This window comes from Triturus cristatus, chromosome 10 (assembly GCF_964204655.1).
Source record: "Triturus cristatus chromosome 10, aTriCri1.1, whole genome shotgun sequence".
NCBI classification, from domain to species: Eukaryota; Metazoa; Chordata; class Amphibia; order Caudata; family Salamandridae; genus Triturus; species Triturus cristatus.
Window position 1 is genome coordinate 570176461 of NC_140593.1, and position 21150 is coordinate 570197610.

General features: G+C 48.0%; 1 protein-coding gene and 1 long non-coding RNA gene across 2 annotated transcripts in view; one reads left to right on the top strand and one right to left on the bottom strand.

The window, feature by feature from the left end:
• Positions 1-21150, bottom strand: part of CEP20 (centrosomal protein 20) — a 380968-nt gene that overhangs the window by 254419 nt on the left and 105399 nt on the right. Inside the window, exon 2 of the mRNA XM_085632082.1 lies at positions 7978-8175. Coding sequence (XP_085488208.1) covers positions 7978-8175 — 198 coding nt within the window. The remainder of the gene's footprint in view (positions 1-7977; positions 8176-21150) is intronic.
• LOC146789750 (uncharacterized) overlaps positions 1-21150 on the top strand; it is a 101584-nt gene that overhangs the window by 19920 nt on the left and 60514 nt on the right. The gene's annotated exons all lie outside the window — the stretch shown is intronic.

The window sequence follows — 21150 nt, forward strand, 5'->3', positions numbered from 1 at the left end:
AATTGAAGGTAAGGCGGTTTAATAGTGAAGGCTTGAATGTCACTGACCCGCCTAGCAGATGTGAGTGCTAATAGTAGAGAGACTTTCCATGAGAGAAATTTTAAATCCGTCTTATGACTAGGTTCAAAAGGATGGCGCATGAGTTGTGAGAGCACAACTTTCAGATGCCAGGATGGAGGTGGACGGCGAATGGGAGGAAACATGCGAAACAATCCCTTGAAGAACTGCTGAATGATCCTAGAAGAGTATTGAGAGTTGGAACCATCCAGTTGGAAACTGGAGATAGCCGCTAGAAATACCTTCAGGGTAGAACGCGAAAGGCCTGATCTTGCCAAATTCAAAAAGAAAGGCAAAATTTGTTCCGGTTTTGCATGAATTGGATGAACGTTGGCGTCATGGCACCAAATGCAAAATCGTTTCCATTTAAGCCTGTATGTCTTGATTGTGGAAAGCGCTCTAGTATTGGCCAAGACTTTTCTACAGTCAGAAGGAATCTCTAAGTGAGCGAATTCAAAGTGCTCAGGCGCCAGGCCGCCAAGTGCAGGAATGCAGGATCCGGGTGGCAGATCTGACCGTTCTGAATGGATAAATATGACAAGCCACTGCCTTAAACTAAATGGGAATAAGACCGAAGTGTTAATTGTAGGCAAGACACCTACTATATGGTCATCTGCGTGGTGGCCAGAAACACTGGGCCAAGTTCCCCTCCCTAAAACAGTTAAAGAACCTCGGAATCTGGGTTAATTCTAAACTGTCCTTTGACAGTCAGATCCGGAAGGTTGCCGGAAAATGTTACGGGGCAATGAAAACTCTGAGGATAGTTATAGATTTGCTACCCTCTAAAGCCAGGAGAACCATAGTTCATGCAATAATCACTTCACAACTAGACTATGGAAATGTACTATATCTGGGTGCCTCCAAAAAAGGACTAACTAAACTACAAAGGGTTCAAAACGCAGCTGCACGCATGGTCCTCAGTCTCCCTAGGAGAACTAATACAAAGAAGGCCTGGACTACCCTACACTGGTTACCAGTAGAGAAGAGAGTCCTATTTAAGGCAATGTGCTACTGTCATCGCATACTCTCACACAAAAGCCCTAGATACCTCCAAACACTACTGACCAGATATATCCCTGGTCGAAGCCTACGATCCATGGATAGGGCCCTACTGACTGTCCCTAAAATATTTAGGGCCAGAATGGGGGCCCGTTCCTTCAGGTACCTAGCAGCCAAACTATGGAACACCTTGCCGATGACCATTAGAACAGAACCCAGCAAAAATGTCTTCCGCAGACAGCTGAAGACATGGCTGTTCACAATAACAGAGGATTGAACAGCCATTAGCCTCGTAGGTACAGCAGTATTCCCGTCTCATGTTGTCTCAGCGCGGGGACACACCGTAGGTGTAACCAGGCTCTTAATAAATGAATAAATACAAAATACTAAATAAAAGGTTCGGTATTGGGTCGCAACTGAATGGGATCGCATTCGGAGAGAAGGAGGAGTTCGGTGAACCAGAACTGGCGAGGCCACCTGGGAGCTACGAGTATTAGTCGACAAGGCTCCTCCTTCATTTTCCGGGAAACCCTGGGAACCAACGGTATCGGTGGAAAAGCGTAGGCATAAATCCGCGACCAGTTCATCAAAAACGCATTCCTGCATGATTCCTTGTGGGGAAGCCAACTTGCGAAGAATGGGCACTTGCGGTTCAGACTGGTCGCAAACAAATCCAGATCGAGTCGACCCCACTCCTGAAAAATACGATTCAAGGTTGGTTGATGGAGCTCCCACTCGTGATTGGAAGTTGTCGATTGACTGAGGGAATCCGCGAGAACGTTGGAAACTCCCGGGACATGGATTGCTGTCAGACTTATCCGATGTTTGATCGCCCAATCCCAAATCTCTTGGGCTTGCTGAGACAATAGTGCAGATCTTGTCCCTCCTTGTTGGTTCAAGTAGTGCATACTTGTTGTGTTGTCCGTCCGGATCAACACTGATGCTCCGAGAATGATGGTGCGAAAAGATTTTAGAGCTAAGAAGATCGCCAGCAATTCCAAGTGGTTGATATGCCAAGTTTGTTGCTGAGCATCCCATCTTCTGCTTACCGTCAGTCCTTGCAGGTGAGCTCCCCATCCTTCTAGGGATGCGTCCGTGGTGATGACGAAGATTGGAGCTTCTATTAGGAATGAGCAGCCTGCTGCTACATTTGTCTTGTAAGTCCACCATCGTAAAGCGTCCCTTATTTGAGGAGTAATGTGGATGAGATCGTCGAAAGATTCCGAAACTTGTGGCCACTGTTTGTTGAGTTCCTCTTGCAGAGGTCTCATTCTGAGACGGCAGTTGGGGACCAGAAGAATGCAGGATGAAAGCATCCCCAGAAGCGACTTGAACTGCCGAACTGAAACGCACCTTTTTGATCGCAGTAGCTGGGCAAGTTTGCAAAGTTTCATTTGCCTTTCGTTTGAGACAAAGGCTTGTGTTCGCAAGGTGTCTATGGTGGCTCCCAAGAACGTTCTGTTTTGTGATGGGACGAGGTGAGACTTGTCGAAATTGATGGAGAGGCCCAGAGATTGGAAAAGTGATAGACATCTCTGTGTATGGACGTATGCGATGTTGAAAGAATTCGCCTTGATAAAGCAGTCATCCAAATAAGGAAAAATGTGAAATCCCTCCAGCCGAAGGTGTGCAGCCACCGGTGCTAAGACCTTGGTAAAGACCAGGGGTGCGGAACGTAGTCCGAAAGGGAGGACTTTGAACTGAAAGTCCCTGCCAGCCACTCTGAACCTCAAGAACTTTCTGTGTCTGGGTAGAATTGGTACATGAAAATAAGCGTCTTGGAGGTAGAGGGTGGTCATATGATCCCCTGCAGTGAGAAGTTGAAGGATTTCTTGCAGAGTTAGCATCCAGAAGGATAATTTTTTTAGCTATTTGTTGAGGGAGCGCAGATCTAGAATGGGACGCCATTCTCCCGATTTCTTCTTTATTAGAAAAAATCTGGAATAAAAGCCGGTTCCTCTTCGCAATCGAGGGACTACTTCATCGCTCCCTTTCGCAGCATCAAATTTGTTTGGGCAAAAAGCTCTGAGAGGTGAGCTGGAGGTGGACCTTTGGGAGGAGAATTCGGAGTAAGTTTTACAAATTCTAGAACGTGGCCTCTGGCTACAATGTGCAAGACCCATTTGTCTGTGGTTATCTTCGACCAGTTTGAGTAGTAACGGGAGATTCTTCCTCCAACTTATAACGGGGCAAGCGGTAGAGCAGGTGGCAGTTGTCACTGCTTTTTGGACGTATCACGTCCGCGGTAGGTAGACTTCCTTCTATTTGGCAAATAGGAGGTAGATGGTTGCTGTCTGAACGATTGTTGGCGCTGGGAAGAGCAACGTTGGTTACTTTGATAGGACTGATATCGTCTTTGCTGATTATATCCCCCTCGATTAGAAAAGGATCCGCGGCCTCTCGCACCCCAGAAGGGCCGTTAACGAAACTGAAGCATTCCGAGAGATCTTGCTGTCTCGGTATCTTTTTTAATGGCCTATAGGGCCTCGTCAACATGCTGCCCAAAGAGAGACACACCATCAAAAGGCATATCAATTATTTTATTTTGAACCTCCTGGCGAAATGATGTTGATTTTAACCAGCCCTGCCTCCGCAGGACTGCGGCACCTGCCAGTTGTCGAAAACCTGTAGATGCAACATCCACCGATGAATCAATCTCAGCCGAGATTCTTTCCCCTTCCTGCAGAATCTTAAGCGCCTCTGACTTAGAGGGCTCAGGCAACATGTCATGCCATGAGAGGTACTTGACCTGTTTTAATTACATTTTGGCAGTCCACGCGGCACCACTTTACACTGACCTGCTCCCTGCTGACGAGAGGCAACTACCTCGAAACACGTGTCCAGGGATGGCTAACGCAACACATACTGTTCTTTATACATTGTGGCATAGGCGTACCCGCCGTCGTCACTACATCTTCCACAGTCCCTTGGGGCAACTTGCTGGTGTGACGAGCAGTGTGCGACCAACCTTTGCATAATTTATTACGGCTCCCTTGAGCCAACGGGCTGACGAGCCTTGGATCTGCACCTGCGCGCCATGAGAGGTACTTGACCTGTTTTAATTACATTTTGGCAGTCCACGCGGCACCACTTTACACTGACCTGCTCCCTGCTGACGAGAGGCAACTACCTCGAAACACGTGTCCAGGGATGGCTAACGCAACACATACTGTTCTTTATACATTGTGGCATAGGCGTACCCGCCGTCGCCACTACATCTTCCACAGTCCCTTGGGGCAACTTGCTGGTGTGACGAGCAGTGTGCGACCAACCTTTGCATAGTCGACGAAGTAGTCGTCGACGAGGCAGGCATTGATGGAGTCATCGTCGACGAGACGGACTTAGTCGACGAGGCAGTCGTCGACGACACTTTTAATCTTCGTCGAAGGAGCGTCGACAGTAGATTTAATCTCCTTCGTCGACGGAACTGGTCTTACGGCGACAAACACCAGCGTCGACGGCGAAGACACCGACGACATTATCATCTGTGGCTTCGGCGACGAGAAGGTTGCAGTCACCGTCGTCGTAGCGGCAAAGGAAGGCTTCGTCGACGAAGGCGTCGACCCAGTTTCTGAGGTAAATCCTAGTCAGAAACCTGCTTTGAAGATTGAGACTTCGCAGTCTTTTTCGGGGGCGTAAAAGGCATAGTTTTACTTTTAGAAGGTGGAAGAGCCTTTTTTGGAGGTAGAAGGCAACTCAGCACTCTTGCAGGTATGCCGTTTCTTCAACACCTTAGCCCCAGGAGAAGATAAATCTGTGTCAGCACTCCTCTTTCTGGAGGACGCAGTCTGGACAGAGGCAACACTCCCAACTTCAGATAAGGGATTGTCCTGATCTTTAATCTTCTGTAGCCACATAAGTAGACGCCCCTCTGTCCCTCAGAGTCTTTTGTGGGAAAATTCTACAGATCTTGCAGTCTCTCACCTGGTGGTTAGGACACAATCAGTAAATGCATTTCTTGCGGGGATCTTCTGAAAACAGCAGGAGCTTCCCACAAGATTTACAAGGTCGAAAGAGATTTCTTTGAAGAAGACATCCTCACAGGAACATTTTTCTCAAAGAAAAAATGAGAAGAACTGAGCAGAGCTCAGGGAGACTCTCTTCACACGATGTGCAGTAGAAAATCTGACAGCCTGAGCCTCTGAGGAGAACATTCTAGGTGGTGCTGTCGCCTGATTGGCTGTAGTTTGGACCATATATAATGACTTGGACGAGTCATGAAAGTGGAGGATTTTTTCCTTTTGATTTCTGGCTACTTTACTTCCTGGTTCTAGGTTACCCACGATATGGTTTCTATGTGTATATATATTGCTATTTGTATGTACCATGGGGCTCTCACTCCGACGAATGGGAATGATTCAGGCATGTTAATCTATGAAAGATACCCCAATATTGGGACCCATTCCTGAATTGGAGTAGTAATGCACAGGGAGAGGGTGAGACGTTGGAAGAGGCAGCACCGTAATCATGTTTGTAGCTGTGTTATATCAAGGTCTCACAGAGGACACTAGTCTGAGCGAAAATATGGTATGAGATCTGGTAACTTGCCCACACAGGGAAAGATATGTCTGGAAAGTATATGTTGGTATCATATCCGAGATCAAGTATGTATACTAAGGCAGTTGAGGTTTGTGTGTTACATATGTGAGTTCGGGGGGGGGGGTAGCTGCGGTGCGATATACCTTTGTCATTATGTAATAGTGAGGTCATTTGAAACAGAATTTCGCTTACTGGATATGTATCTGGTTTGTTCGACTGATTTGTTGTTGTTGAACTGAAATGTCAATAACAAATAAAAAATTTAAAAAAGATACTCCAATACTGGAGAAGGTAGGGTGCATGATATTTAAAAAGGATATGTATTAGATTAATGTGCCTGTGTCTCTGCAGCCACAAGGACTTAAAAGTCATTTTCACTGTGGCTGGCCTCGCTGTCCGACGTATAAAATCAGAGTATAGATTAAAATACTAATTCTTTATCTTGAACATGGGACCAGCTAAAAAAAAAAAAAATTAAACAACTATTTCTAATAGTTATTAAAAATCCAATTCAATGATGAAGTCTGAATTTCAATAAATAATATTGAAGAGTAATTTTTTTGAAGTTACCTATTCCCTGCCTGAGGCTAATTTGCATGAACTCTCCAGCATCTCCCAGACAGTACTTGGCCTACAAAGATGTGAATGAGGATCAAAATGTTCCCCTGGAGCTACACAATAGGTCAATGTGATTGACAGATCAACCTGAATGGGCATGGATGACTCCTTTGAACTCACAAAGTATGGAGGTCTACCATCTTGTTGGCACCACTATGTCAAATCCTACCTGCTTAGTTTGTTTGAGCCACATGTAACAATTTTGCGTACTTCAAAGGCAGCAAACAGCATGCAAGGATAATTCTTGTGCATCTCCTGTCTGGTTGCTGAAGGATCCTGCTTTGAGCTAACAGACTTATGTCTACTGGTTTGGTGTGGTTACAGGGTCTGCTTCAAATTGGATTGATTGTAGTGTTAGCTGTGGATGGACACTGGTCATTTCCATAGTCTACTCTACTACAGACCCCCAGCCTTCAAAACCAGGTTTAGTGTGGTTAAAGACTTCAGTCATCCTGGCATTGCCTTGCCACATAGCCTTTTGGGACTGTTTGCAGAAGAGCAAGCAGGAACTACTGAAAAAGTGGGTGCAGCTGGCCCTGGGAACTTTTACACCACTGGTTAGGGAGTGTCCAATAGTCAATTAAATGTGGCACATTCAGGCACCTTAAAAGAACGCTTTCTGGACCTAAAGAAGAGGACTGGCGCCTTGCAGTCTGTCGCCTGGGAGGAGCCCTGAAGGACTAGACCTGCTGACCCATGTACCCAGGACAAAGAATTGGACCGTAAGGCTAGATTGTCTAGCCTCCTGTGTAGCTACATTGACACAACAAGCTACAAGTGCAGTTTTCCTGGAAAGTCCCAGTTGACCAGTGGCAACTGGAACTTGGACTGGGCTTAGCTGGTGGACTCTAACACCCTGAGAGTCTCCAAGTCCCCCACCCCGGAGGTTCTTGGAGGCTTAAATGTGTATTCCTGTGGTTAACTGGGCACTAACATAACTTTTGTTCATGATAAACTACTAATGTGATATTTAAAAAAAAATCTACACCCAGGGCCTAGTGGACTCCGTCTAGGGTAACTGCAACCATTGGCGCTTTGTGCTTTTTGCTTCTATTTTCACCTAAATCTTTTAAGATTCATATCACCAGTTCCTCTAATTGTATTTTTGTCGATTTGGTGTTACTTTGGTCATTAAGTTTTACTCGATTTCTTTAAATTGGAGTGGAATTTTTATTGTGTTGTGTTTTTGATTTTTTAACTGAACTTGTACCCGTGTACTCTGTGTTGCAGCTAGCAAGGCTTGAGCTCAGATTTAAATTACCGAACCTTTGACTTGAACTAAACTGTTAGTGACTTTATTATTTGTAGTGAACTACAATGAATCCCAATTAATAGTTGTTTCGGACATAACCCTAAAGCTTTTTTATGGTTAGACAACATTTCATAGATAACACTGTAATGTTATCTTTACAGATAAGCAAAGATCTAGTACTGCTAGTTCAGTTGACAAATCACAGCGTTCCACTGCTTCTTTAAAGGCCTCATACAGACACTTCAAGATGGCAGCTGCATTAACTTATTTTTGTATAGACATTGTATTTCCATGCAACAATTCGCCCAAAAAGTTTAGAATTTTATGCAATGCATCATGTTCAAACGACAAGGTTTGTTTTGGGTCAGTGCATAACCTTTTTCATCAGTTCATCAGATCCTAAACTTTTTCTTAAGGACAGACATATCACCCCAAGGTCCAAATGTAGCCTAAATATTTTATTTTATAAGCATGATCATGTAATAAGATTGAAGAGTAGCCAGTCACTTTACCTGTGCTTAAAACGGAAGCCGTGTATCGGTATTTGTTGAATTCCAGGTATTCTCGGATAAGTTCATTGATGAGAAGGTTTTCATGCGACAGTTGTGGACGTGGTTCACTTTGATCGTCGAGTGCATTAAAAACTTCCGCCCGGACTCTTGCTTTTATTTGCCCAAGTACGCCTCTTTTCTCCAAGGTGTCTTTTACAACTATGAAGTAAACAGTAAAACCATTGTAAGTACACAAACATGTGTTACATTCTTTTTAAATTTCTGACTGCTATTCCTGTTCAAGATGGTCATAGTAGGAAGGTGGAATCTGACTGCATAGTTACCCCCACTTTTTTCCTGGTGTTTTGCTGGTTTTGACTTAGTCTGACTGAGATCCTGCTAATCAGGACCCCAGTCTATCTGCTTTCTCCCTAAACCAGCATTGCATGTACTTTAGGTACATTCCAGATTGGATTCTGGGGTACCCTTATAAGTCCCTAGTATATGGTATACTCTGTACCCGGGGCATAGGTACCCCAGAGGCCTCTCAGGGGCTGCAGCATGTAATATGCCACCCCTGGGAAACCATTCAAAATGACACAACAGGTCTGCTACAGCGGGTGGGGCGTGCACCCCTTACTTAGATATAGGTTCACTGTATCTACTCCATATCACTGCACATATAAACCTATCAGTCACCCCTATGGCAGGCATTAACTATCCTGAAGGCAGGGTGCTGGGTTTTATGTGAGAGGGTGCTCCTGCATGAGCAGAGCCCCTCTGCAGCCTTCGGAACCTCTATTCCGGGGTGGTTTGTGATGCAGCCAACGATAAACTCTTAAGTGCATTATAACCTCGCAGTAAATGCTAACTTAAAAACGGCTGCATGGAAACATGTCCTGTTTGGTTTCCAACACCTTGGAATCATATCTCCACACCAGTAACTGGTGTGGGAGGTATGATTCCACCCTCCTAGAGGGAGAAATATGACAACACCGGAACACCCAGTACCAGCTTCCTCGACCCTGACATCAAAAGATGTATGCTAACAGCCACAGACACGAGTCTGCCCTCCTGCTGCTGGACGAAACTCCGGCAGGGGAATGCTGGACAATAGGTTCCCTGTCACAGGGAGGTGAGACCACCTCCCAGACAGGCTTTAGTGTATTGGGGCTGGGTGGGTGCACTCAGAGTGCTTTGATGTCTGCACTGGGGGCACATTTGGTACCCCTGCGCATAGTCCAGCTCAAACCGGTTGCAGGAGCCATTTGCTTCTGCTCTGGCAGGAAACTGGACCAAGGACATGGGTGTAGCCACCCCTCTGTCCTGACCCTCCCATAGGTGGGTCCCCAGAGTTTGTCCCACCCCTTCCTTGGGTATAAAGTAGGAACCCCTGACTACAGGACTTTAGAGTTACCTGGACGAAACTCTGCTTTAGAAACCAAGAACTTTGACTATCCACACTACGCTGGATGACTTAAGAATCTCCCTTGGAGTAAAGGAGTTACTCCCCTGCAAGGCAAGCACCTTAAAAACACATCTGACCGGTTTGTATCTCCCGAGCTCCTGAGGACTTCAAAGATTTATGCAATACAGGAGGTGGGTTCCCAAGTGTCCCCGAGGTCGACTAGTGCTCTCAGCAATCCTGAGACCCGCAGCCCTCGTGGGGACCATGCAACCCGTGCCCCTGTGCACCGTGTCCATTTGCAGCAGCATATGCTGTTCGGCGACCCCTGAGGCTGTGCTTTGGGCTACTTGTAGTCCTGACCCTGAGCAGCATTTCCACCGAAGAATTCCAGCCTACACTCCACGAGTGTTCCGTGGGCTGGTATTTTGCAATTCCTCTCGAGGTCCCTTCGTGATCCCTGGTCCGTCGACCTGTGGGTCCCTGTGAAGGTATCCTTAACTTTCAGTGGGTTTTCCTGGTTGCTCCAGATGTGCCCTGACTCTCCATCGCTTGGAGAGTCCCCAGGACCTTGCTGGTACTCACCGAAGCATATTTCCTCTGACCGCGTGGGGTGCAGTTGCCAAGGCTTGTTGGTGTTCAATCCGGACACTGAAACCGCCCCCCCCCCCCCCCCCCCCCAGCACTCGACATCCTTCGTGGGACAGCTCACCTCCGGACTCTGGTCATCGTCGACGTCTACTGGTCCCCGTGGCTGAAGAAGAACAATAGTTACCTGTAATCTGTGGTTCTCCAGTATTGGTGTCTTTCATAGATTCACATGCCTGAATCATTCCCCGTCGTCGGAGTGGGAGTCCCACGGTACATAAAAAAGCAATAATTATGCATATAACAACCAAAAAACCCTGGTAACCTGAACCAGGAAGTAAAGTAGCCTAAGCTACAAGGGAAAAAACTTCCACAGCTATGACTATCACTGTCATTATATCCAGTCCAAACTGCAGCCAATCAGGCGACAGCACCCACCAGAATGTTCTCCTCAGAGGCTCAGGCTGTCAGATTTTCTCGCACAGGATGTCTTTCATAGATTCACATGCCTGAATCAGAGTAGATAGCAGTACATAACCTTATGCTCATAAGACGCTACTTTGGATCATAGACCATATACATTATGAAACAGTACAACCATAGAGAAAAACATGTGTGCTTCAACATATGTAAAACAATTTCAAGCCACAAATAGTATGGAAAAAAGCGTCTTATAAAAGTATAGCGGAGGAGGGAGAACAGAGGCTCACCTTATTTGAAAAGATTACGTAGAACAGCTTGTCCCACTGATCCATCCGCATCACTTGCAGCTGTCAAACAGTAGTGTCTGGTAAACGTATGGCAGCTGGACCATGTTGCCGCTTTACAGATCTGGTGAAGAGGCACACCGGCAAAAAGAGCTGTAGATGAAGAGATTGCTCTCGTAGAGTGTGCTCTTGGGGTCGCTTGCAATGGTCTTCCAGCTTGATCATGGCATAAACAAATTGCAGCCGAGATCCAGCGAGCTATGGTTGGCTTTGATACTGAATGGCCTTGACGTGGTTTGCCATATGCTACCAGGAGCTGGTCCGATTTGCGCAGTGGTGCTGTCCGCTGTAAGTAAAACTTCAGACATCTTTTGATGTCTAGGGAATGCAAGGCCCTTTCTGCAGCTGTTTGCGGATTTGGGAAGAAAGTTTTCAAAACTATGGGTTCATTAAGATGGAAATCCGTCGGGACCTTTGGCATAAATTTTGGATTAGTGCGCAGCACCACAGAATCAGATGTGAATTGCAGAAAGGGCGGATGAACAGTGAACGCTTGGAGATCACTAACCCTTCTTGTAGAAGTTAGAGCCAATAATAAAGAAACCTTCCAAGAAAGGAACTTTAGATCCGTCTTGTGGATGGGCTCGAAAGGATGCCGCATTAGTTGTGAAAGCACTATATTAAGGTGCCAAGAAGGAGGTGGACGCCGAATAGGCGGGAACATCCTAAATAACCCCTTAAAAAATTGTTGGATGACTCTATTGGAATAGAGAGAGGTAATACCATCCTGCCGAAACCTTGAAATTGCAGCTAAGAACACCTTCAAAGTAGAGTGGGAAAGACCAGACCTCGCCAACTGTAGAAAGAAAGGCAGAATTTGTTCCGGTTTTGCGTGGATCGGATGGAGATTAACGGATTGACACCACATGCAAAACCTCTTCCACTTTAGTTTGTAGGTTTTAACAGTTGCTGGTGCTCGAGCATTGGCCAAAACCTCTTGGCAGGCTGGAGGGATATCTAGGTGTGCAAATTCAAGCTGTTGAGGAGCCATGCCGCTAATCTCAGCGATGCTGGGTCCGGATGACAAATTTGACCGTTCTGAAGGGTCAGAAGATGTGGAATTGGTCGAAACTGTATGGGCTCGGCCTCCGAGAGGAGGAGAAGTTCTGTGAACCAGTACTGGCGGGGCCACCTGGGAGCAATTAAAATCATGCAGCAAGGCTGTTGTTTGATCTTGCGCAGAACTCGTGGAACCAACGGGATAGGTGGAAAGGCGTAAGCATATATTTGCGACCAATTCATCGAAAAGGCATTTCCCAGCGAGTCCTTGTGGGGAGCCCAACTTGCGAAGAATGGGCATTTGCGGTTCTGGCTGGTTGCAAAGAGGTCTAGATCGGGATGACCCCATTCGTGAAATACTCCGTCTAGGAATGGTTGGTGTAACTCCCATTCGTGATTCGACGTTGTGGTTCTGCTGAGGGAATCCGCCAGAATATTCGTGATTCCTGGGACGTGAATGGCTTTGAGGTTGATCTTGTGGCGAATCGCCCAATCCCAAATCTCTTGCGCTTGCTGAGATAGGAGGGCTGACCTCGTCCCGCCTTGTTTGTTCAAATAATGCATACTTGTTGTATTGTTTGTTCTTACAAGTGTGCATGCTCCTCGGATGATGGCCTGGAAGGATTTTAGAGCCAAGAATATGGCTCGCAATTCTAGCAGGTTGATATGCCACTTTCTCTGTTCTAGAGTCCACCTGCCCTTGACTGTCATTCCTTGAAGGTGCGCTCCCCAACCCTCGAGGGATGCATCTGTGGTGACTGTGAAATCCGGCATTTCGACTAGAAATGGACAACCCTCTTTCAAGTGTTTCATCTGACCCCACCATTGAAAGGCGTCCCGCATTCGCGAGGTGATGTGAATGATATCCTCGAATGATCCTGTGGTCTGAAGCCATTGCAGATTGAGCTCCTCCTGCAACGGTCTCATTCTGTACCGAGAGTTGGGATTGAGATGAATGCAAGACGAAATCATCCCTAGGAAGGATTTGTACACACGGACTGAAACGCACTCTTTTGAAAGTAGTGAGCCCGCAAGATTGCATATCTTGATTTGCCTTTCTTTTGACACAAAGGCTTTGGCCAGATCCGTGTCCAATGTCGCTCCTAGGAACGTTCTTCTTTGCGAAGGAGCTAGATGTGATTTCTCCAGATTTGTTGACAGACCCAGGGACTGGAAGAGTAAGAGGCATTTTTGAACATGCTCGGATGCTACCTTGGCGGAACTCGCCTTGATAAGGCAGTCGTCCAGGTATGGGAATATTTGAACTCCTTGCAGACGGAGATGCGCAGTCACTGGCGCTATGACCTTTGTGAAGACTCTGGGTGCGGAGCGGAGTCCAAATGGGAGGACTCTGAATTGAAAATCCCTGCCAGCCACTCTGAACCGTAGAAATTTTCTGTGACCGGGTAGGATTGGTACATGAAAATAAGCGTCCTGCAGGTCGAGGGTGGCCATGTAATCTCCCATCGAAAGCAACTGCAGAATTTCTTGGAGCGTCAACATCCGGAAAGACATTTTCTTTAAAGGTCGAGAATTGGACGCCACTCTCCTGATTTTTTCCGGATGAGGAAAAACCATGAATAAAAGCCCGTTCCCTTCTGTAGGAGAGGGACTTTTTCGATTGCTCCTTTTTGAATCATCAAATTTTTTGGGGAAAAAAGCTCTTTGAGATGAGCAGGGGGTGGGCCCTTGGGAGGAGAATTTGGCGGAATTTGTGAATTCCAGAGCATGGCCTCTGGATATTATATCCAATACCCACTTGTCGGTGGTAATCTTGGACCAATTTGAATAGAAGTGGGATATTTGACCTCCAATTCTTGTACGTGGTAACGGTAGAGATGGTGGCAGGTGGCTGAACTCATTGCCTCTTACCGGACTCTCGTCCGCGAAAGGACGGTTTCCTACGAGACTGCAAATATGGTTGATTTCGCTGTCCGTAATATTGCTGGCGATAATTCTGAGATCTTTGGCCAGATTGAGAGGTCTGAAAGGAACGCTGTTGGTTATAACCTCCCCTGCTAGAGAAGGATCCACGTCCTCTGGCTCCACGGAAGGTAGATTTTTTAAATTGCAGACTACCCAGGGACCTTGCAGTCTCCGTATCCTTCTTAATCGCCTGTAGTGCTTCATCCACATGTGCACCGAACAAGGATTCACCATCAAATGGCATGTCTTTGATTTTAGACTGCACCTCCTGGCGAAAAGATGTTGACTTCAGCCAACCCTGCCTCCTCAGCACTGCAGCTCCTGCCAACTGCCTGAACCAAGTTGATGCCACATCCACTGCTGCATCAATGATCTCCGCTGATGCATACTCTCCTTCCTGCAGGATCTTCATGGCCTCGGATTTTGAAGGCTCCGGTAACATGTCGAGGAAAGGAGAGATGTCGGACCACATCTGGCGGTCGTATCTCCCTAAAATCGCCAGGGAGTTTGCAGCCCGAACTGTGGTTGCTGCCATCGTGGACACCTTCTTTCCTATTGCGTCCAATCTTCTACCATCTCTATCAGGTGGAGCTGATATGGGCGTTGATGGATTTCTAGCCCGTCTCTGAGCCGCTTGCGCTATAACAGAGTCCGCCTTAGGTTGACCAATTAGGCATGCTGGTGAATTACTTGGGGCTCTATATTTCTTGTCCAGCCTTGGTAACACTGCTGGAAGAGAATTAGGGGTAGCCATCAGTCTCAATCCCTCCTTCCAAATAAAATCAATGATTGGGATTGCCCGAACCCGCTTCCTTGGTTGGTCCTTAAAGTCATACAGGAAGCAGTCATCCTCCTTTGTTTCCATGGGGATCAGGAATCTCTTGGTCGCTCTTTCCATAAGTGAATGGAAATTCCCAATGTCCACCGGGGGAGAGTCCACCGGAGCCCTTGGAGAAGGAGTTTGTACCTGATAATTATCCCACTCCGACATGATAGACTGATCATCTACCTCTCCTTCCTCCCTTTCATCGTCTGTAACCTGCGATTGACGAGATGGCAACGGAGAAGGTGGTCTTGGTGACTGTAAACGACGACAACTGTACTCTTGGCCTGGGTGTCGACGGAAGAGATTCCGCCGTTTCCGAAGGAGGGAAACGTCTAAAGTAATCTTGCAACATATACTGCAGATTATCAAGCAGTTCCAATGGCATTTGACCAGATGGCACTGGTGCAGGAGGTGTCGGCTGTGGTTCCATATTAGGATCTTCGTACTGGTCATCATCATAACCCTCATCATCTTGATATTTGATGAGAAGCTCCGATGGACTCCTTGCAGTCCGAAATCTCTCATCTTCTTCGGAATCATTATCCTCCGATTGTAAAAGTTGCGCCAGCAATTTTAGAGGCGATATAGCTTCTCAAGACGATCCTCTGCGCTTAAGAAGCGTAGTCGCTGTTGCCCTTTGATCAGACACGACAGACGACGGAGTCGCAGTCCACACCTGCATATCCATGCAGGTAGATAGAGGAGGTGGTGACAATCGCGTCGACGGAACCGACGACGGTGGTAATCCTGACGTTGAAGCCATTTTCGATGACGAGGCTGTTTTCGGCGACGAGATGGCAGTCGTCGACGACGGGACAATCTTCGCCGACGAGGGTGCCGACGATGAGGTAATCTTCGTCGACGAGGGCGTCGTCGACGGGGCACTCTTCGTCGACGATGGCGTCGACGCGTCCATCTTCGTCGACGCATGGATCTTAGTCGACGAGGCATTCTTCGTCGACGGGGCAACTGTCGACGGCACCACAATCTTCGTCGACGGAGTAGACGTCAACGAGGTAGTCTTCGTAGACGGAGCAACTTTCTTGCTTCTTACCGTCGACGGGACGGAGACGAGGGATGACACCTCCTTCGTCGACGAGATGGGTTTAACACTCACCGAGACCAGCGTCGACGGCGATGAAGCTGATGACATTATCATTGCAGGTCTCGGCGACGAGAATGTAATAGTCGACGTTGAAACCGCGTCGACGATAATAACCGTCGACGCCACTGCCGTCGACGACGGCAATCTCACTTGAGGTAAATTCCTCTCAGGAAAACTTTTAGCTGGCATATTTTTTCCTGATTTCCTCGGGGGCGTAGAGGGCTTGGATCCTGAAGGTGGAGACGTCTTCTTAGATGAAGACGAAGACTGACCCGAGCCCTTAACAGACTGGGCTCTCCTCGACACCTTCGCCCCAGTAGAAGAAAACTCTTCTTCAGCCACCCTTTTCCTGGAAGAGATAGAGGACCCAGAGGCAGTTTCTATCCCTGACAAAGGATCATCTTTATCCTTAAGCTTCTGTAGCCACAGAAGAAGACGTCCTTCCCTATCCCTTAAGGTCTTCTGAGGGAAAGTCCGGCAAATCTTGCACTCCTTCACTTCATGATCAGGATAGAGGCAATAGATGCATTTTTTGTCAGGGTCTTCAGAAAAAAGCCAAAGCTTTCCGCAGGACTCACAAGGTCTGAAGAGGGATCTTTTTGTAGTTGACATCCTAGAAGTTGTAGAAACTTGAAGAACTGAGCAGAGCTCAGGGAGACTCCCTTCACACGACGTGCGGTAGAAAATCTGACAGCCTGAGCCTCTGAGGAGAACATTCTGGTGGGTGCTGTCGCCTGATTGGCTGCAGTTTGGACTGGATATAATGACAGTGATAGTCATAGCTGTGGAAGTTTTTTCCCTTGTAGCTTAGGCTACTTTACTTCCTGGTTCAGGTTACCAGGGTTTTTTGGTTGTTATATGCATAATTATTGCTTTTTTATGTACCGTGGGACTCCCACTCCGACGACGGGGAATGATTCAGGCATGTGAATCTATGAAAGACACCCCAAATACTGGAGAATCAAGCTTCACCTCTTCTCCCCTGAAACACACAAAATCGGTGGGCCTTCGTCTATCGTGTCCCTGGTCACTGAAGTGACCCAGACTATGTCCCCTCTGCTTTTAGGTTCTTCTCAGCTCCAATACAGGCTTGGATCGCACCGGACACTTCTCATCTTCCCGACAGCAGCACTTCTTCGCATCACGCCACTGAAATCAACGAGCGTTTCCTACACCACTTGACCCCTATTCACCCGGCTGTCTTGGGATAGGTAATACGGGTACCTTGGCACTCTCCAGGGTGCTGGCCTTAGAACCTTCTATGTTCCAAAGGGTTTGCATGAAGTCCTCTCCTAAGTGTCCTTAATCTTTAAAATTGCAACCGTGACTTTCCCATAGAGTTATACGGAGCTCGCGGCTGTGTTCTCACACTGCACCCGGCCTCTGTTGGTCCCCTGTGTCACTACGTGGGTGGTTCCTTGGGGGGGGGGGGGGTCCCAGCGATTCTATGTGCTCCAGGCACTGTATCTAGTCAAGTCGTGGTTGTTATACCACTTTCTTAGTATATGGTTCGCTCTCCCCTGAAACCTGCTGTGTATTGTGCTATTTACTGTTGTTCTAGTGGTTTAATATTGTGTGCCTTGTTCTCTAATCTCATAAAGAGGTTAGCATAGAGTGTTTAGTAATAAATACATATATTTTATATATTCTTAGTCTGGTTCTCCTTTCATTTGGTCATTCAGGAGGTTATAATCTGGTAAACCAAGCTGCTTTACATTCCTTCGAGACTTAGCCTTAAGGCTGCTCTCCATAGCTACCACTAGGATAGCTTTCAATAAAGGTTGTCTTTAACCTAATCATCAATAAGGGTCGTTTGGACTGGTGCAAGGTGCCCACTTTAATTAGTGGGCAGCATATACCAGGCCAACTTCTCAGTCATTACGTTGGCTTCCCCTTTGTTGCCCCATTCTTTACTCCAAGAGTCCTACAGACAGCCGCCTTAGGCCAGACACCCTTAGAAAAGTTACCTAAATCCTTACAAACATATAGGTTTGTCCCATCCCTCCACAGGTCATGCCTACTTATGTGTTCTAGAGGATTTCAAAACCATAGTGCTTTTATCCCAGCGCCACTGCATTATTAAACATGGCATTCCTTATGCGCCATGTGACTCGCACTTCGCCAATCATACTACTTGTTCGGAAATCCCTTAGTTTTCCTGTATGCAGGACCACTGGAGATCTGAGGTAGTGAAGGAAATAATTATACAGCAGGGTTGACTAAATTAGGATGCAAGAAAAGGCAAATTATGCTACACTATGCGCCACATTTTGGGGTACTATTGCCTTATTTTGTTATTTTAACGAAATTTGATACACAGTGGATTTTAACGTTATGTTAAAAGAAAGGTTTTATAAAAAGGAAAATCACACACTTTCACCAAATCTTATTGAATATGTTATATACAAATAATTGTTTTATTGTACATGGCGTGCATGAACACTGCATTATTTTATTAGCAATGTTCCTCCTACCAAAGTAAGGTAGCTTATGTAAAACATACGTTTCAATTATTAGAAAATGGAGTATGGCCAAGACGGCGTATGGGTAGGACGTGCCTGCCTGCTGCTCCGTCCTACTGCCCGGGCCCAGCCGACATAGCTTTGTGAAGCAGGCCAGGAGGAATGCCAAATTTCGAGAAATTACCCCTAGCATCTCTGGTGAGTGTCTGGAGTCCCTGCGGACAGCCAGTGTAACCGGAAAAGCCCTGAAATCAGCTTGTGCCCAGCCGGAGCGGAGACCCGTGCGGAATCAGGCCTGCCGGCAATGCGGAGGATGAGCTGAGACCTCCGGCCTTGGAACACCGAGAGCGGCAGTGCTCTGCCCCGACCTTCCAGACTGGGAGGAGAGGCACCAGGGGCAGCTCGGAGCCCCCCTTGAGTGGAATGAACCCCTGGAGCCAGCAATAGAAGAGAGGTAGGTGCCTAACACGTAGGCGTGCGGACGGCCTAGAGGCCAGGTGGGCGCCGGAAGCAGTGAAACCCCCTGGGACTTCTTGGGGCGGAGGAGAGCCCAGGCCACAATTCCTGCGCTGAGGAGGGGGGGGGGGGGTAGGTGTTGTCCCTTCCCCCGCCTACAACAGCACGGGCTCCCGCCCAATGAAAAATAGACCACGCCCCCCGCTGCCGAGCTAGATGGTTTGGAGAACCGATTCGTGGGATCTCTGTAATAATTAAGAGAAAGGCTCCCGGCGGGGGTGGGCACGATCGTCTCTCATGCAGGGGTGCAGGTGTGGTGACGCGCGCTAGTTGTTGTAGAGCGCGCGAGAGGCATGCCGGGAAGGGGTGCGGCCATGTTGGAGATCGCCGCGAGGGAACGCAGTGAAGTGGACGTGTCCCGGCACTTGGGAATAATAAAGCTACACAGTTAACTCCTCAAATTGGTCCAGAGTTATTTAGTGCACTAGAATTACTACATAAAGTGGCGACGAGGCCGGAAAGGCATCACGACCGTCAATTGGGCGGCACGTGTCCTGTTCCACCGAGCCAGAGTACAGCCCCGAGGGCGGCAGAGGAGCGCGCCCCACCACGTGCGTGGCCCTAGCACCGCCTGTCGTCAACAGGTGACCCTACCTGCGCCTTCAAGGACTGCCAGTGTCTACACAGCCCAAAAGGCACACGAGGTCCTACAGAGGCAATTGCATACCAAGGCTATTGGGCGAAGGTCCCGAAGCACCACCAGACGGGGTGGTCCAGTGGCACCAAAAGGAAGCAGACGCCCCGTAGTTGCACCGTTCCACAAAACCCAAGACAAGAACTGGCAGCATCGCCCACAGGGAGTACCCACGGGCACATCGGGCACCGCAAGTCAGAACAGCACAACCCCGCGCACGCCAGGGGAGGGCTACACGGCAGTCATCACACCTAAAGGGAGCAACAGCACTGGCAGCCCCCGGGTCATCACGAGTAGGGCGAAGAGGCCCCGTCATCCACGCAATCCGGCGAGTCAGGAGAGCGGCAAGCACCAGGGAGCCCACCAGGGGTTGACACTAGACAAGTCCCTGCCCAACGCAACGGGGGCAGAATGTGCGCACAGTCGTCTTCGCTCACCAACCTAGTCCCCTTCCTACCCAAGACAGGCGAGCTGGCTATGCCATGGGAAGATTGGAAGCGGTATTTCCTGAATTACCTAGCAGCCTTAGAAGGAGAAGGTGCGTTCTCCAGCTCGAGGAGAAAGAAAATACTTCTACACAACCTAGGTCCGGAAGGCATCATAGTATACGACAACCTGGTGAAGACGACCAGGGCCGCAGAGGACACCGACAAGTTCAAACACGCACTGTAAGATCTAGACTCTCACTACCGCCCAGTAGTGTGCACAGCCATAGACAGATGCAACTTCTTCCAAAGGAAACAAAGCAGCGGTGAATCGATAGACTAGTATGTAGCAGCACTACAGAAGTTGGCGGTGACGTGCAAATTCGGCACCCTCCACGACAAACTCATCAGAGATCAGATCATAATGCACACCGCCAACACGGCGATCCAAGAGAAGTTGTGGGTCAATGGAGATGCACCCCTGAAGGAAGTAGTAGCACTGGTGAAGAAGGCGGAACTATCAAAGATATGCGCAGAAGCGGCGAAAAGAGAGAGCGTTGACAGAAAGCCTGTGTGTAAGATATCAGACAAAGACAGGCCGGAAACAACTAGACAGCACACACCGTCCAACACGAAGTACCAGAGGAAATACTCTCAGAAGGCCACAAGAACCCAGAGACCACAAGGAGAGAGCAAACACACGTGCTACAGATATGGTAGTCAAACACATACAAGCAACGATAAAGCATGTCCGGCATTCAGAGCCAAGTGCTCCTTCTGCGGAATAATGGGACACTATGAGAAGGTATGCCGGCGCAAGCTCAACAGAATGGAGGTGAAGTACGTCACCCAGGAAGTGGACGGAGATGAGGAAGTCCGGGAAGAAGGTAACGAAGACGACGAAGTCTTGTGCATAGACGACCAGGATCTGGAAGTAAACTGCGCAAGATCCATGAAACCGGCGTTACAGATGTCGATCGGGGAGTACAAGTGGACACGGTGGCGGATTCCGACTCCCCGTACACCATTATTCAACGAACCATATGGGAAAACAACTTCAAACCCAGAGTGGGCGAAGAGCTACTCCCCACAGACATACACCCGGTCACGTTCACAGGAGAACCCATACCCATGGTGGGGTATCGACCTCTACGATTCAAGTTCAAAGGACAAACTGCAGAAGGAAACCTGAACGTGGCAGAGAAAGGCCCCTCCGTTCTGGGATGGATGGATCAAGGAGCCTTAGGAATTCAACTCAATCCTGGCGGGTCCTTAGCAACCAATGAGGAGAAATTCAGTGTGATCGAGAAAGAGATGCTGGCGACCGTCTGGGCCATGGAACGGTTCAGACAGTTCCTATGGGGTTCGAAGTTTCTACTCCACACGGAACACAAACCACTGGTGAGAGTCCTGACATCGTGCGGACACGCCCATGCGACCCCCCGCATCCCGAAGATGACCCTGAGACTACTGGATTATGTGTACGAGGTGGAGTACCTTCCCGGGACCAAAAACAAAGTAGCTGATTTTTTGAGCAGAGC